Source organism: Monopterus albus, unplaced genomic scaffold (genome assembly GCF_001952655.1).
Source record: "Monopterus albus unplaced genomic scaffold, M_albus_1.0 scaffold591.1, whole genome shotgun sequence".
Taxonomy (NCBI): Eukaryota; Metazoa; Chordata; class Actinopteri; order Synbranchiformes; family Synbranchidae; genus Monopterus; species Monopterus albus.
In genome coordinates this window covers 48,194-62,355 of record NW_018128471.1, presented here as the reverse complement: position 1 = coordinate 62,355, position 14,162 = coordinate 48,194, and the positions used below count along the sequence as shown (strand labels likewise).

Here is a 14,162-nt window from a genome sequence, read left to right as displayed (position 1 = left end):
TACTTGCTCAAAGGAGGGGAGGCATAAATGAAAATAATAACTTTACCCAGTGCGTAATCTTGAACCTTGAGTTTTTATGTCTACCTCCGGCTTCATCCTTTGGGAAACAAAGTGCTCCTGGCTTATCAGCTTGAAACATTTGGCTTGCTTCTGCAGAAATAACAGGGTACCTCATTATTTGAAATGATCACATCTACAATTAGTCTACATGGAGTGAAACAACATATTGGCATAATCCATTACACATGAAAATCGGTGACTTGCTGAATTACTTCAACTAGATAAGCTCCATGTGAATGCAATCCATAGTCTGTTTCTGTGATTCTGTTGTGGCACGAAATAAGAATTCTGATGTAGAGTTTCCACCAAATTGTGATGGCAGTTAAATAGCATGAACAAATAAACAACAGAGAGGAGATTTCATTTACTGTTTCTACAATGACAGCAGACTGCTGCTTTAAGTGAAGACAAGCAGAGAGACATTAGTTCAGTTCTTCAGTTGCACCTTTGGATAGGTCACAAGTTCCAACACACCAGCTGTTTTCGTGACAGGAAGCCAGTGAGGGATCTTTTTGCATTTTTAGTGATTGGAGCTTCAAGCCTCCTGGCAGGTAAGGAGTAGTTAGTGACACAAAACCTATTGGTCACATGACTCTACACCCACCCCAGCTCCACAACAGAGTTAGACACCAACCGTGGAGGAACTCTGCACTGGTTACCTTTCTGATGTGAATCACATATCTGAAACACTGTTGTTCATGGAAAAAGGATTTTAATTGAACTACTTTTAAATTCCGTAGACAAAAGGAGAGGCTGCTCAGTTTATCAAAGAGTAGAGAACAGTAACATGACTACAACAGAGTACAGTGGCTTGTAGGAAGATACAGTGGGATAGCACTATACAGTACACCTGTAGTTCTGTGGTATTGTATTAAACTGTTGCTTTGACAGTGTTTAATTTTACTCACGTTCACAGAAATACCTCCTCTACCTTCTCCTTGTCTTCTTTACTTGTGTCTTTCATAGATGGATTTCTGAAGAGAAGCTCATCATAAATCCTCAAAACATCTCAGTACACAGCTGAGTTCCTTGGATGAAACGGCAGCCATAGAGTGTAGAGCTTAGACACAAGCCCTCTGAACTGAAATACAGTTTATGTTATGGCAGTGTGACACCACTTGGTGGCATTGCAGGCCTGCAGAGAAGAGAGAAAGCTGTGAGGACAAGGACAAAGCCAACACAGGTCTGAGTGACAAAATCATTGCGATAACGTGAACAAAGGCAAAGATAAAAGGGGGTGGGTGAGCATTGTGAGTGATGTGTAGACGGTGATGATGGGTGTTTTGAAGATAAGCAGGGCAGAACGGATGAAGATGAAAGCAGGACAGGACAAAGGGCTGAAGGTGGAAAGGAGGCGGATAAGACAGGCAGAGATTCAATGATCAGATAAGAACAAAGAGGGATGAAAAGGCATGCTTAAGAAGACTGGGTCATTCTTATCTACAAGCTTGTTGTCTCAGATACTTCAAGATCACAGGAGATGGCAGAAATGGCCACCACCTAAGGAGAAAGGACAAGGGGACGTCTTCGCTGATAAATTTAAGCATAAGCATAACTTTATTGCCAAGTATTTCAAGAACACAAGGAATTTGACTCCAGCTCAATGGCCCCCAATGTGCACAACATAACAAAATAAATGCTCAATATATACAAGCTAAAAAATCACAAGTTAGAAGAGCAACATACTAGCTGTTCATCATTGTAATAGCCCGGGGAACTACCTCTGTGTCTGGATGTATTGCCGTACAGTGACCTGTAGCACCGTCCAGAGGGGAGGAGTTCAAAGAGTTTATATCCAGGGTGAGAGGGGTCTGCAGAAATCCTCTCTGCCCTCTTTCTGACCTGTGAGGTGTACAGATCCTCCATGGAGGCCAGGCTGGTACCGGTGATTTTCTCTGCAGTTCTGAATGTCCGCTGGAGTCTGTTTCTGTCCTGTTTGGCTGCCGAGCCAAACCAGAGAGAGATGGAAGTGCAGAGAACAGACTTGATGATTCCTCTGTAGAATTGAATCAGCAGCTCCTGAGGCAGGTTGAACTTCCTGAGCTGACGTAGGAAGTACATCCTCTGCCGCGCCTTTTTAATAATAGCACTGATGTTGGTTGTCCACCTCAAGTCCGGAGACATTGTGGAGCCCAGGAATTTGTAGGACTCCATGACTGAAACACTGCTGGTGAATATGGTGAGCAAAGATAGGATGGAGGAGTTCCTCTTAAAATCCACTATCATCTCCACTGTCTTCCGTGTGTTCAGTTCCAGGTTGTTATGACCACACCACAGGGCCAGCTGTTCAACCTCCTGTCTGTAGGCTGACTCGTCACCATCGTGAATGAGGCTGGTGACTGTTTGTCGTCGGCAATCTTCATGATTTTTACAGAAGGATCTCCTGAGGTGCAGTCATTAGTATAGAGGGAGAACAACAGCGGGGAGAGCACACACCCCTGGGGGGCGCCTGTGCTGATCGTCCAGATGCTGGATGCTGTTTTCCCCAGCCATACCTGCTGCTTCCTGTCTGTCAGAAAGTTGGTGATCTACTGACAGGTGGGGGCAGGCACAGTGAGCTTGGTGAGTTTGGAGTGGAGGATGTCTGGGATAATGGTGTTAAATGCTGAACTGAAGTCAACAAATAAGATCCGAGCATAGGTCCCTGGTGAGTCAAGGTGTTGCAGAGTGTAGTGCAGTGCCATATTGACTGCATCATCCACTGACCTGTTTGTTCGTTAAACAAACTGCAGGGAATCCAGCCGAGGTTTGTGATTGCTTTCAGGTGGGCCAATACCAGTCTCTCAAAACACTTCATGACTACAGATGTCAGGGCGACAGGTTTGTAGTCATTCGGTTTCCTGATGATGAAGTCTGAAATCCCAGCAGCTGAACAGCCTCATCAGGGAATGAGTCACTGAGCCACGTTTCCACAAAGCATAATGCCGCAGAATGTGAAAAGTCCGAGTTATTCCTATTGACGAGCAGCAGTTCATCCATTTTTTTAACAAGGGAGCAGAGATTAGCTAAATGTATTTCTGGGAATGGTGTTCAGTATGCCCGCCATCGTAACCTTACGAGGGCGCCAGCCCTTCTCCCCTTTCGGCGTCTCCTCCACTTCCAAATAACAGCTGCTGCTCTGCCAGCTAAAACGTTCAAAGGAGAAAATGTCCAGACTGAGCTGGCGGATATTCAAAAGTTCATCCCTCATAAAAGTAATCCGGACAGGATTACAGAAAACTGACATGAACAACAACAAAAAACACAAAATCACACGGGAGCACACGTCTGAGGCAGCCCTGATTGGCGCCATATTGTCTGCACACAGACAAGATAACAATAAATATCAAGCAAATGTTTGGAGGATAGCTGCTGTAGAAATGTTACATGATGGAAGTACTATGAATTTGTGTTCCAGTTTCCTACCAAAGTATAATGAACACTTATGTTGTCCTGTCTCTTGACAGAATAACATTGGTACTAAACAGTAACGCTAGGAATTTTGCATTAAAGTGCATGTAGCCAAAGTTCCATAACACATAAAAAAGGCTCTCTTTAGATGCAAGAAAGAATCACTATATTACTTATTCAGATGATGGAAATGCAACCGTATCAGTCTTGGTTCAGTCTCAGCTCTGTCATCGACGATGTGTCCAGCTGCAGCAAGCAGCGGTTTTCAGTGAAAAAGCCACTGTACACTATCTGTTCAGGCAGCCAGAGTTAGAGACTAGCTGTAGAGACTAAATACAGAGTTAAAAGAGAGTAGAGACTGGATCATTACATTGATGAGGTGGGTACAAACTTGATACTTGATGTGTCACAAACAACAGCTTTATAAGATGATAAAATGGCAGATGATGCAGCACCTGGTTGCTGCTTCCTTGAAGTGGCCAAAAAGGTCTTCCCAAACTCTACTAGTGGTCAACAAGACCCACCGCATTATCAGAATAAATATAAAGACAACAGTCATGCACATTCATGCTAACTTTAATACACCAGCCTCAAACAGATGATAATTACATATTACATAAAAGAAATACAATTAAACGCCTCATTAGGGGCCATGACACACCAAGCCAATGGCTGGCCACTGTCGGGGAGCATCTGTCGGGGCTTGTCTTCCCAATGTGTCTCACACAGTTGGCAGTAGTCGTGCCCTGCTGGCGGCTTTTCGACATATTGAATTACCTCCTCGGTAAGAGAGATTATTTTGATTGGCTGTTCAGCTTAGCAAGAAAGCAAAATGTCTGGTGACAGTTGCAGTGTTCGAGCAACTTTAATGCAAAAATAAAATACCCTTCATCAGGGTCTTTATGCCAAAATGCGTTATCCTTGCATTAAAGCTGCTTGGAACATTGCAAGACATTTTGCTTTCCAGTTAATTTTTTCTGTGTTTGTGCACCTTGATAGTGGGTGAAGCTGAACCAGTAACTTCTGCTGTTCTGCCCATTGAATCGATGCACAAGGAGAGAACAGTTCAGGAAAGCTGCTTCAGCCTGTCATTGTAGTATCCATGATTTCACCCAATTAGTGCAGTTTCTCCTCATTTTTCATCCCCATGACCTCCTTTCTTGTTCCACATTCAAAAGACCAAGGACAGAGAACAGCAATGTCATTTGCAGCTTCTTATCAGACATATTCTTGATTAGAAGCAGCTGTAAACAGCAGCTGTGTTGAATGAGAACTACTTTGTTTACAGCTTGTCGATCCCATCTAGCTCTTCTTCTTTCCCTTTATGAATGGAGAATCCAGATACCTGCTGATTGGGGGAATTATTTCTCCCATGCAGGCACAGAATATACATGACTGGGGCGGCTGTGGCTTATGGGGTAGAGTGGTTGTCCCCTGCAGGGACAGCGCCACTCTCAGTGTGTGTGAGTTGTCACCACAGATGGCTGACTTGGTTCTGCACTGGAGACAAATTCTTTGTGTATAAAATACTTGGCCAGTAAAGATTCATTAGCATGAATCATCATACCTTTACTTCAGCACTCATTCTCAGCTGTTTTTGTGGAGTGTAAAAATAGAGTAGGTGGAAGGAAGGGGAATTTAGAGAATAACAGTTTGATGCTGCTGGATTTCAGTGGTCCTGCAAACCTCAAACAATAAAAAACAAGACACAACATCGAGACATTGACCTTTTTTCTTCTTCCTCCTCTTCCATACATCATCTAGCTGAACCTGCTCAAGGAAATGCATCAGGATGAACTTGGCCGCATGTCTGAAGATCTGGAGGATGAACTGGGTGCCCGAACCAGTATGGACAAAAAACTAGCTGAACTACGAGCTGAGGTGAGGAGAGAGGGAAGCAGAGAAAATGTGTAGGAGTAGTTGCCAGCAGCATGGTGGAATAAAAACTGGAAGGTTGTTGACATGACAGAGAAATCCAGGTATATGTCTATTCTGTTGTCTGGTCTGCTCCCCTTTGTCATATTTTGTGTCATGCGTACATTATTTAATCCACGGTGCATTCTGTTAGGCTTAACAGCAGCAACTACAAAACACATTTCCAGACTGAGGCAGCTGAACACCTTTCGCTGCTCATTGTTTCCCATCTTTCCCTGATGATTTTGTAAGACTTTGCCTTTGGCAACACATCTGTAACTATAACCTGACATTAGCTTTTTACACAGTAACTACTGTTGATCTAATGATATTGGCCAAAATCATGTCATGAGTATTCCTCAGTTGCCCAGAGTTCAGAGTGGTGGTTTTGATAGTCAGCTACCTGAGTAGTTGGTCTGGTCAAATATTGGATCTGAGTTGACAGTCAAGTCTGATTGAATACTGACCACGTCCAATATCAGAGGTCAATGCAGCAATAGTTTGCCTCCATGCAGCATTTAGTATTAAGATGCCTTTCAGTGCAGTTTTCAGTGCAAAATTTTACACTAGGAATTGTCCTGTACTGGTCATCACTGAGCAACACCAAGAGGTTGAGGGAGCCTTTGTTACCAGCACTGATTGATAAACCTGTAATACTTGCCACCATAATTATAGTGTCTTTAGCCTGTCTTTCTCTCCGCTCTCTGTGTATCTCCGTCAGATGGAGAGGCTGCAGGTGGAGAATGCTGCAGAGTGGGGACGTAGGGAGCATTTGGAGACAGAGAAATTGGCCCTGGAGAGGGACAATAAGAAGCTGAGGGCTCAGGCTGAGGATTTGGAGGAGCAGCTGGCCAAGAAACGCCGTCAAGCCGCCTCCGCTCTTGACACTGACCTCAAAGCCATCCAGTGCGAGCTGTTTGAGAAAAACAAGGTGGGCAGGATTTCTTTTAGAAATCACTGAGCTTTCACTATGCTGAGTAGATTTTTTTTTCAGCAGCATATGTTTTTAATTTTAATAAAATTATAAATTTCACTTTATTGCAACTTTGGGAATATTTTTATAATTTTGTCCATCATTTCTATTTGTTATCATAACACTTTTGTCATCAAGATAACCCAAATTATAAACAAATCTGATTTGTCCTTTAAATTCCAGGTAGCAATGAAATAGAAACTAACTTTAGCGCAATCATTTTGTTACTGCACTGATACATTTACACCGCTGACATCTGTTTAGCAGTTTGTGTTCCCTGACCTTGTATCCTTGTATTTTTGAAAAATTACCAGGTGTGTGTGTGTGGGGAGGTGGGTGTGTTCTTGTACTTGCTATATAGTGAGGACCAAAAACATTTTTTTGCTACAGAGTGAGGACATTTTTGCCAGTGCTCACTTTGTGAAGCACCTTTTTGAGGGTTAAGACTTGGTTTTAGGGTTCAGGTTAGGGGCTAGGGAATGCAATATGTTGGTACATGTCCTGACAAAGATAGAAGTACAAGTGTGTGTGTGTGTGTGTGGGAGAAAGAGAGAGACGAGAGATTGATTGTAGTTTGTGTACAGTGTTGCAACCATGGTATTGATCCTGACAGAGAATGAGGACCAGGACAAGTGATTAAGACACCGGATGCACCAACACACATTGTGTTTAACTGTTCTAATCGGTTTACCTTAGTAGCCCCATCATTTATCTGTCTTTGTGACCATATGGTGCTGAAACGTAAAACAATTCGCTGTCTATTCATCAGTGACAGTATTCATCCTCACCTCCCATGCTGCATGGAGGAGCTTTCCCATTGCAGATTGTACAGTATGTGTGTAAATGGTTGCCACCATATTATCACTTTCTTAGAGTCAGACAATCCAGAAGAAATCAGGGTGGAGCAGATGAAACCTGAGAAGTCTGATGTTTGGACACAACTGTATCATATTATAGATTAAAGGTTCATACTAAGGTAAACTTGAAGGTGAAGCTCCATGTTTCAACCCCCATATATGGTAGTGTCTAAAATAATGAGTTTGCAGCTAAAATGTATAGTATTTCCTTTGACAGGTGGCTGGACTCACTCTTAAGGCACCCTCAGAGCTGCATACTGTGTGTGCTGTGTCTGACATTTTCTTTAAACTTTCAGAAAAACTACAATCTGTTAATTCATATTTTATCACATGTATCATAGTACTGTATCTTATATGAGCTGCTGGCTGTTAATCATATAAAGGCAAAGCCATTTAAAAGGCTTTGCATTAAGGATAATCACCTTTATTGGCCAAGTATGTTACACACAAGGAATTTGTTTCCGGTACAGAGCCGAGGCAGCCATCTGCGGCACCAACTCAACCGATGGCTCTAACCATCAGGGGCAACTTGGGGGTTCAGTGTCTGGCCCAAGGACACTTCGACATGTGGACTGCAGGTACAGAGATTCAAACCGCCGACCCTCTAGTTGGGAGACGACTGCTATACCCACCGAACCACAGTCGCCCCTAGTCAGGCAACAAAGTGCACTTAAGTGTATTTAAAACAACAAAATAGAAAAAATCAATTAAAGTACATATGATAAAATTAATAAAGTAGTAGAATCAGTAACATGAGGAGTCTTGTTATGACCTGTATGGTCACCAGGTGGGGTGGTTTACCCAACATGCCCCTCTCTGACTGAGTGAAGGCAGTCTCTGCCCAAAGGTATTCCAATATGTACAGTACGTGTGTGAGTGTGAATGTGATGATCTCTAGTCTCTTTTAATGGTCCTATTAGCAAGAAGTTGGGTGGCACAACCATACACTAGTGGAGTGCAAAACATGTGTTTTTGTCAGGGTAAGTGGCCCCCATTACCACCTGTCCCACGTGGTTATTTATGAAGCTCTTAAGTTTAATGGCAACACACACATGAGAGTAAAAATTCTTAAAAAAATTTATCAGTGGTTAAAGGGAAATAATTACTTCAGACATTATGTTTGAGCATAAAAGCAACAGATTGAATTAGCTCACAGTCTTGCTGAGACCTTGGTTGGTGAAAATGGAGAAAGGGTAATAACTGTTATTAGTATAAAGCGACTGTATGCAGTGGATGGTTGCTACAAGAGAAAAGTGAGATAACACTGTCTTCATCTGTATTAGCTTCTGTCTTGACAACTGTGTTGTTGGCACAGAAGACGTCCCAGTCATCCAAACTAAATCCATAAAGCTTAGTAAGGGTTTTAAAAGATCATGCTTTATTGTGACAAGACATTATTCCTTTCAGTGGAATCTGAATGACAGTCATGGACTAACATCCTCTTGCAGCTGTTGGGTTTGATGAGATCAAAGATAAGTTGGAATTTTTCTAGCTCTGCTGTGCTGAAACCGTTGCCATGTCCATTGCATATACTGTCATCACCACTTCCATCCACTATGCAAAAATGAAGCCAAAATACCATGAATACAGTGGCTGCCATCTTGATTTTTTTGCAGCTAGATTCTACACAGTCACAACCAGAAGTGGAGTGATAGCATCTGACCACCCAAATGGTCTGAAATACACCTCTCTTTTTTAAAATCAACAAATAACTTATTAAAAACAGCCTTACCAGAAAAATGACAACTTGTACACACATCAGCATGATCATATCTACAAAAAAACAGAGAAATCACCACTGGGAAAATTTGTATTTGATTTGTACTTTTAGTTTGTAGTTTGATTCATGCCACATCCACTAAGGAGGTGGAGGTGGGATTTACAACCTGTACTGCAACCAGCCACCAGGGGGCTTCACTTCTGGGAGACGTCAGCCTGTCCATTATTTTTACAGTTGATGGCTGAAACTGTTAATGAAACTGGAAAGTCTTTTCCACCACAAAAGGTTGTGTAACATCCTTTTCTTTTACAGCACACATCTCCTAAAACATAGCTTTGGCGGGTCCATCCAACTTTGTCATACAAAGACAGGCGTTTTTGTGTTACTTTGCTGTTATGGATTGCATCAACAAAAATGATTGCCCAAAATGGCACCATGATCATTGAGTCTTCTTTTCCCTTTGAGATAGTGAAGATCAACCTTGCAGCAGTGCTACACCGGACATAGTCCTCTACTAGGACTTTGCAGCTCACTACTGCACTCACAGTGCAGTTTGACCTTGGTTGTCGGTGCCTGTTCAGTACCAGCTAATGAGATAACTGAGATAACCCTGAAGTGGCTTGGATAGATAAAAATGAAGAAAGACGATGATTGTGAGTGCCTCATTTTGTCTGCTATACATACGCAAGTCTTTGCTAGGACATATTGTTTTGTTCTTAAATTTCCCAGAACTTCACTGTTACCTGCTACAAATTGGTTGTATAGAGGTATGTATTGTTTATCCCTGTATGGTAGGGACAAACATTATGATTATTGAGCCCATTATGAATATTAATTGAGCCTGATGACTGAGCTGACCAAGCTGGAGTGTTTAGTCTTGGTTCTAGTGTTGATAGTGTGTGTGGTGGTGAATGATTCTGATCCAGACACGGCCTGTCATTCTCACTGAGATCATTTTAAACTGGAACGGAGCCACTGACATCATCTGTGCAAGCAGAAGAAATAACAGCAAAAATAACTGTGAATTAGTGGGATGTACTGTGAATGAGAAGGTTTTTCTTCTGCTGCTGGTTTCAGTAAGAAGCTTTAGACCGGTTTGCAGTGTTAGGCCAGTCTTAAATTGGCTCTTTGTGTAATGGAAGCTGTGCAGTTTTGCAAAAATAAAAAGCCATCCTAACCCAGGCTGACTCTGAACTAGGAGCCATGTTTCAATGGTAACAATCAGTAAGATCAGCTGATGAATGACGTCAGATTGGAGCAAAATATGACAATTTGTTGTTTACTATTAATGTTGTGGAGCAAATAAAGGTAGGGACTTTTTTAGGGAGTAGCCTGTAGGAAAAATGTGGATGTATTTATTTGCAAAATAATCTAATTCTGCCCGACAGCTTAGCATGGGCACTGAGCTCTGCCGCCTGAAGAATGTACAGCATCACAGCTCTGCTGCAGTTGTGTACTGTGCTGAGATTTTATTATGACTAGCTTTTCTTTATTTTTAGTCTTTGCTGAAATTTCACAGTAAAAAAATCCATCTGTTAAGTTTTCCAGAGGGTAAACAGTTTTGCTGGAGTAGGAGGATTTAAGCAGTTTGTCACATTGGTTTGATTAACCACCGTGACAAAGTGGTGGCTAACCAAAACCTAGTCTGAAAAGTTTTAATCTACACAGAATTCATAGCAAACTATTTGTGTGAGACTGTTAAGCAAACCATTGTCACAAGTTTTCAGATAGACACCTATCTGAAATCGGACTGTTAGCTAGCTGTAAGCTAGTATCTGTGTGAAATTGGCTCCAGGCCGCTGTGTACAGCTGCATTTGAACTGATGGAGTTTATAGATGCCCTCATTACTTCATCCACCTTCATTCAAATTTTGTTGCCCTTTTCTGTTTGGATTACAGCATAAATTAAGATAAGGCAAGAATTTTTTATTCTTGCTGAGTGCTAGCAGGTGCCTAATGAGGTGACAGTAATCACAGTCTGTTGGCCAGTGTTTTCTATAAGTACATATTCAATACATGCTCCTTTCTAGTTATTTTCTGGGATAGAACAATAGAACAATATATACAGTACATACAGCACACTACTTGTGACAACAACAAAATTCTAACAGTGCATTAACATTTAAAGAAAGGCTAATTTTGCATGTGTGTTTGCTGCAGGGGATGTATTTACTTCTTAGAACCACTTTGTCTGTTTCCACGTTCATTTTTAATTATTTCCATCCCTTGTAATTTTCTTGCTCATTCAGTCTATTGTTGAGCTGATCTGTTCTGACCAATGCAGTTGAGACAGTGCCCACAAGACCCTCCCCCACTGTATTGCTCTTGGGCAGCCCTGATTAGAAACCCAATTATGCTGTTTGCTTTGTGTGTGTGTGTGCATTCAAGGGAGAAAGACTTCACTATCTAAATTAATAGTAACTTCAGTATGACAGAAGGGGGAAGGGAGTAATTGTTTGTTTGGGTATGCACACAGGAATTTGCAAGTGTGTTCACATCAGTATGAATGAGCCATAGTTAAGTTCATTAGTTGTTTCCCTATCTAATTCAGTTTTTTTATCCCTTCACAATAAGGACCTTTTTGACAAGGGGATAAATGTATATAAATGTATTTTGGGGCATAAGCTGGTTTATTTGTGTGTGTTTCTTTGTTTTAATGGAACAGATGCAGTGGCAGACTTCAGGGTCCCTCCAGTCAAGGAGAAACATTTAACAGGCAGTGTGGCACAACACACATATACAGTAATGCACACATACACATATTGTGCTTTTATGTTTGCGCATACAGACAGATTTGGCACAAACACATAAACCCACAACAGAGTATTAACACAGTAATGCATAGTAAACATGCGTACATGTGGGCATCCACAGAAATACACACTGTATGTATATGTATGGGGGTGTATATAGACCCCTTCCTGCTCATGGATCAGTCAGTGATCCCTCCAATTTGTCTTCTTCTCCTTCCCCATCTCTCATGGCACCCTCTCAGACAGCCATTACATAGTCTTGAAATGATCAAACCACAGGGAATAGTGAGGCTCCTGGTCTGCATGTCTGCTTTTAGGCATAGAGTAGAAAACTACTTTATTTATCAGACCTTTTCGTTTCACAGATCACATGTCAGGGACAGCAGAATAAAGGTGCTGACCTTGGTTGTCCCAGTTCAGATATCTGTATAATATCTACCATGTACAATGCTTGTTAGAAATAGTTTTTATTTTGGCTAGCTGGTGATGAGTCTTGATGGGTTCTGAGTTCACACCAGAAACCTTTTCTAGGTGGCACATTTCTCAGAAAATGGGGGGGTTGGGGGTTTAATTTGGATCTATCTATCTGTATGATTGTGTGTTTATTTAATTCTTGCACACATTATGGCTTCATAGACACAAATGAGTTTTTCATTACTGACTAGTTTGCCAATTATTTTTCTAATTACTGAGATAATAATTTTACATTTTATTAAACGAATTTATCTTAAATTAAACGACATTTCGTAGTCCAGTCCAGTGACAACATCAGATTGCTTGTTTTGTCCAACCAACAGTCCAAAACACAGAGTTCTTCAGGCAACATGTTTAAGTACATCTGGACCCAATGGCGGGGGAGGAAGCTGGACAGACTCAGCAGACCCAAATGTATTGTGAGGGTCTGTTGGGAACATTTAGCAGAATCCCCTGTCAGAGAGATCTTCAACTCCCACCTCCGGCAGAGCTTTGACCAGATCCTTGGGGAGGTTGGAGACACTGAGTCCGATTGGACCATGTTCTCCACTTCCATTGTTGATGCTGCTGTTCGGAGCTGTGGCTGTAAGGTCTCTGGTGCCTGTCGCGGCGGCAATCCCCGAATCCAGTGGTGGACACCGGAAGTAAGGGATGCCGTCAAGCTGAAGAAGGAGTCCTTTCGAGCCTGGTTGGCTCGTGGGACTCCTGAGGCAGCTGACGGGTACTGGCAGGCCAAGCGGACTGCAGCCCAGGTGGTTGTGGAGTCAAAAACTCGGGTTTGGGAGGAGTTCAGTGAGGCCATGGAGAGGGACTATTGGTTGGCCTTGAAGAAATTCTGGCAAACTGTCTGGGGCCTCAGGAGGGGGAAGCCCTGCCAAAAATGTTTACAGTGGAGGTGGGCAGCTGTTGACCTCAACTGGGGATATTGCAGGAAAGCCCAGGTGGTTGTGGAGTCAAAAACTCGGGTGTGTCACGTCTTCCAATGAGGAAGCAGACGCCGGGGCTTGGAGGTGCACTCGTCCATCACTCAAGCTGGAGTCACCGAGGTAGTTGAGAAGCTTCTTGGTGGCAAGGCACTGGGGGGTGGATGAGAGCTGCCCTGAGTACCTTAAGTCTCTGGATGTTGTTGGGCTGTCCTGGTTGACACGCCTCTGCAGCATTGCGTGGCGGTCGGGGACAGTGCTTCTGGATTGGCAGACCAGGGTGGTGGCCCCTCTTTTCAAGAAGGGGGACCGGAAGGTGTGCTCCAACTACAGGGGGAATCACACTCCTCAGCCTCCCCAGGAAAGTCTATGCCATGGTACTGGAGAGGAGAATTCAACCGATAGTCAAACCTCAGATCCAGGAGGAACAATGCGGTTCGCATCCTGGCTGTGGAACACTGGGCCAGCTCTATACCCTCTTCGGTGTGGTGGAGAGTTCATGGGAGTTTGCCCATCTAGTCCACATGTGTTTTGAGGATATGAGAGAAGGCATTCGACCATGTCCCTCGTGGCGCCCTGTAGGGGTGCTCCGGGAGTATGGGGTTGGGGCCCTCTATTGAGGGAGCAGGAGCAGGAGCTCGGTTCACATTGCCGGCATTATGTCAGACTTGTTTCCGGGTCCCATTTGGGGACCACAGGATCTCGTCTGTGCTTTTTGCAGATGACGTTGTCCTGTTGGCTCCATCAAGCCAGGACCTCCAGTGTGCACTGGGATGGCTTTCAGCCAAGTGTGAAGCGACTGGGATGAGAATCAGCACCTCCAAGTCTGAGGCCATGGTTGAGTTCCTGCCTCAAGTGGAGGAGTTTAAGTATCTTGGGGTCTTGTTCATGAGTGAGGGAAGGATGGAACGGGAGATTGACAGGTGGATCGGTGCAGCTTCTGCAGTAATGCGGTTGATGTACCGGTTCGTTGTGGTGAAGAAGGAGCTGAGCTGCAAGGCAAAGCTCTCAATTTACTAGTCGATTTTCCTACTCTCACCTATGGTCATGAGCTTTGGGTCATGACCGAAAGGGCAAGATCCCAGATACAGGCAGGCG

The 14,162-nt window shown here is 43.2% G+C and overlaps 1 protein-coding gene across 1 annotated transcript in view; it reads left to right on the top strand.

The window, feature by feature from the left end:
* Window positions 1–14,162, top strand: part of LOC109953252 (coiled-coil domain-containing protein 102A-like) — a 31,094-nt gene that overhangs the window by 1,559 nt on the left and 15,373 nt on the right. The window contains exons 2-3 of the mRNA XM_020588678.1: window positions 5,215–5,331; window positions 6,086–6,295. Coding sequence (XP_020444334.1) covers window positions 5,233–5,331; window positions 6,086–6,295 — 309 coding nt within the window. The 5' untranslated portion in view covers window positions 5,215–5,232. The remainder of the gene's footprint in view (window positions 1–5,214; window positions 5,332–6,085; window positions 6,296–14,162) is intronic.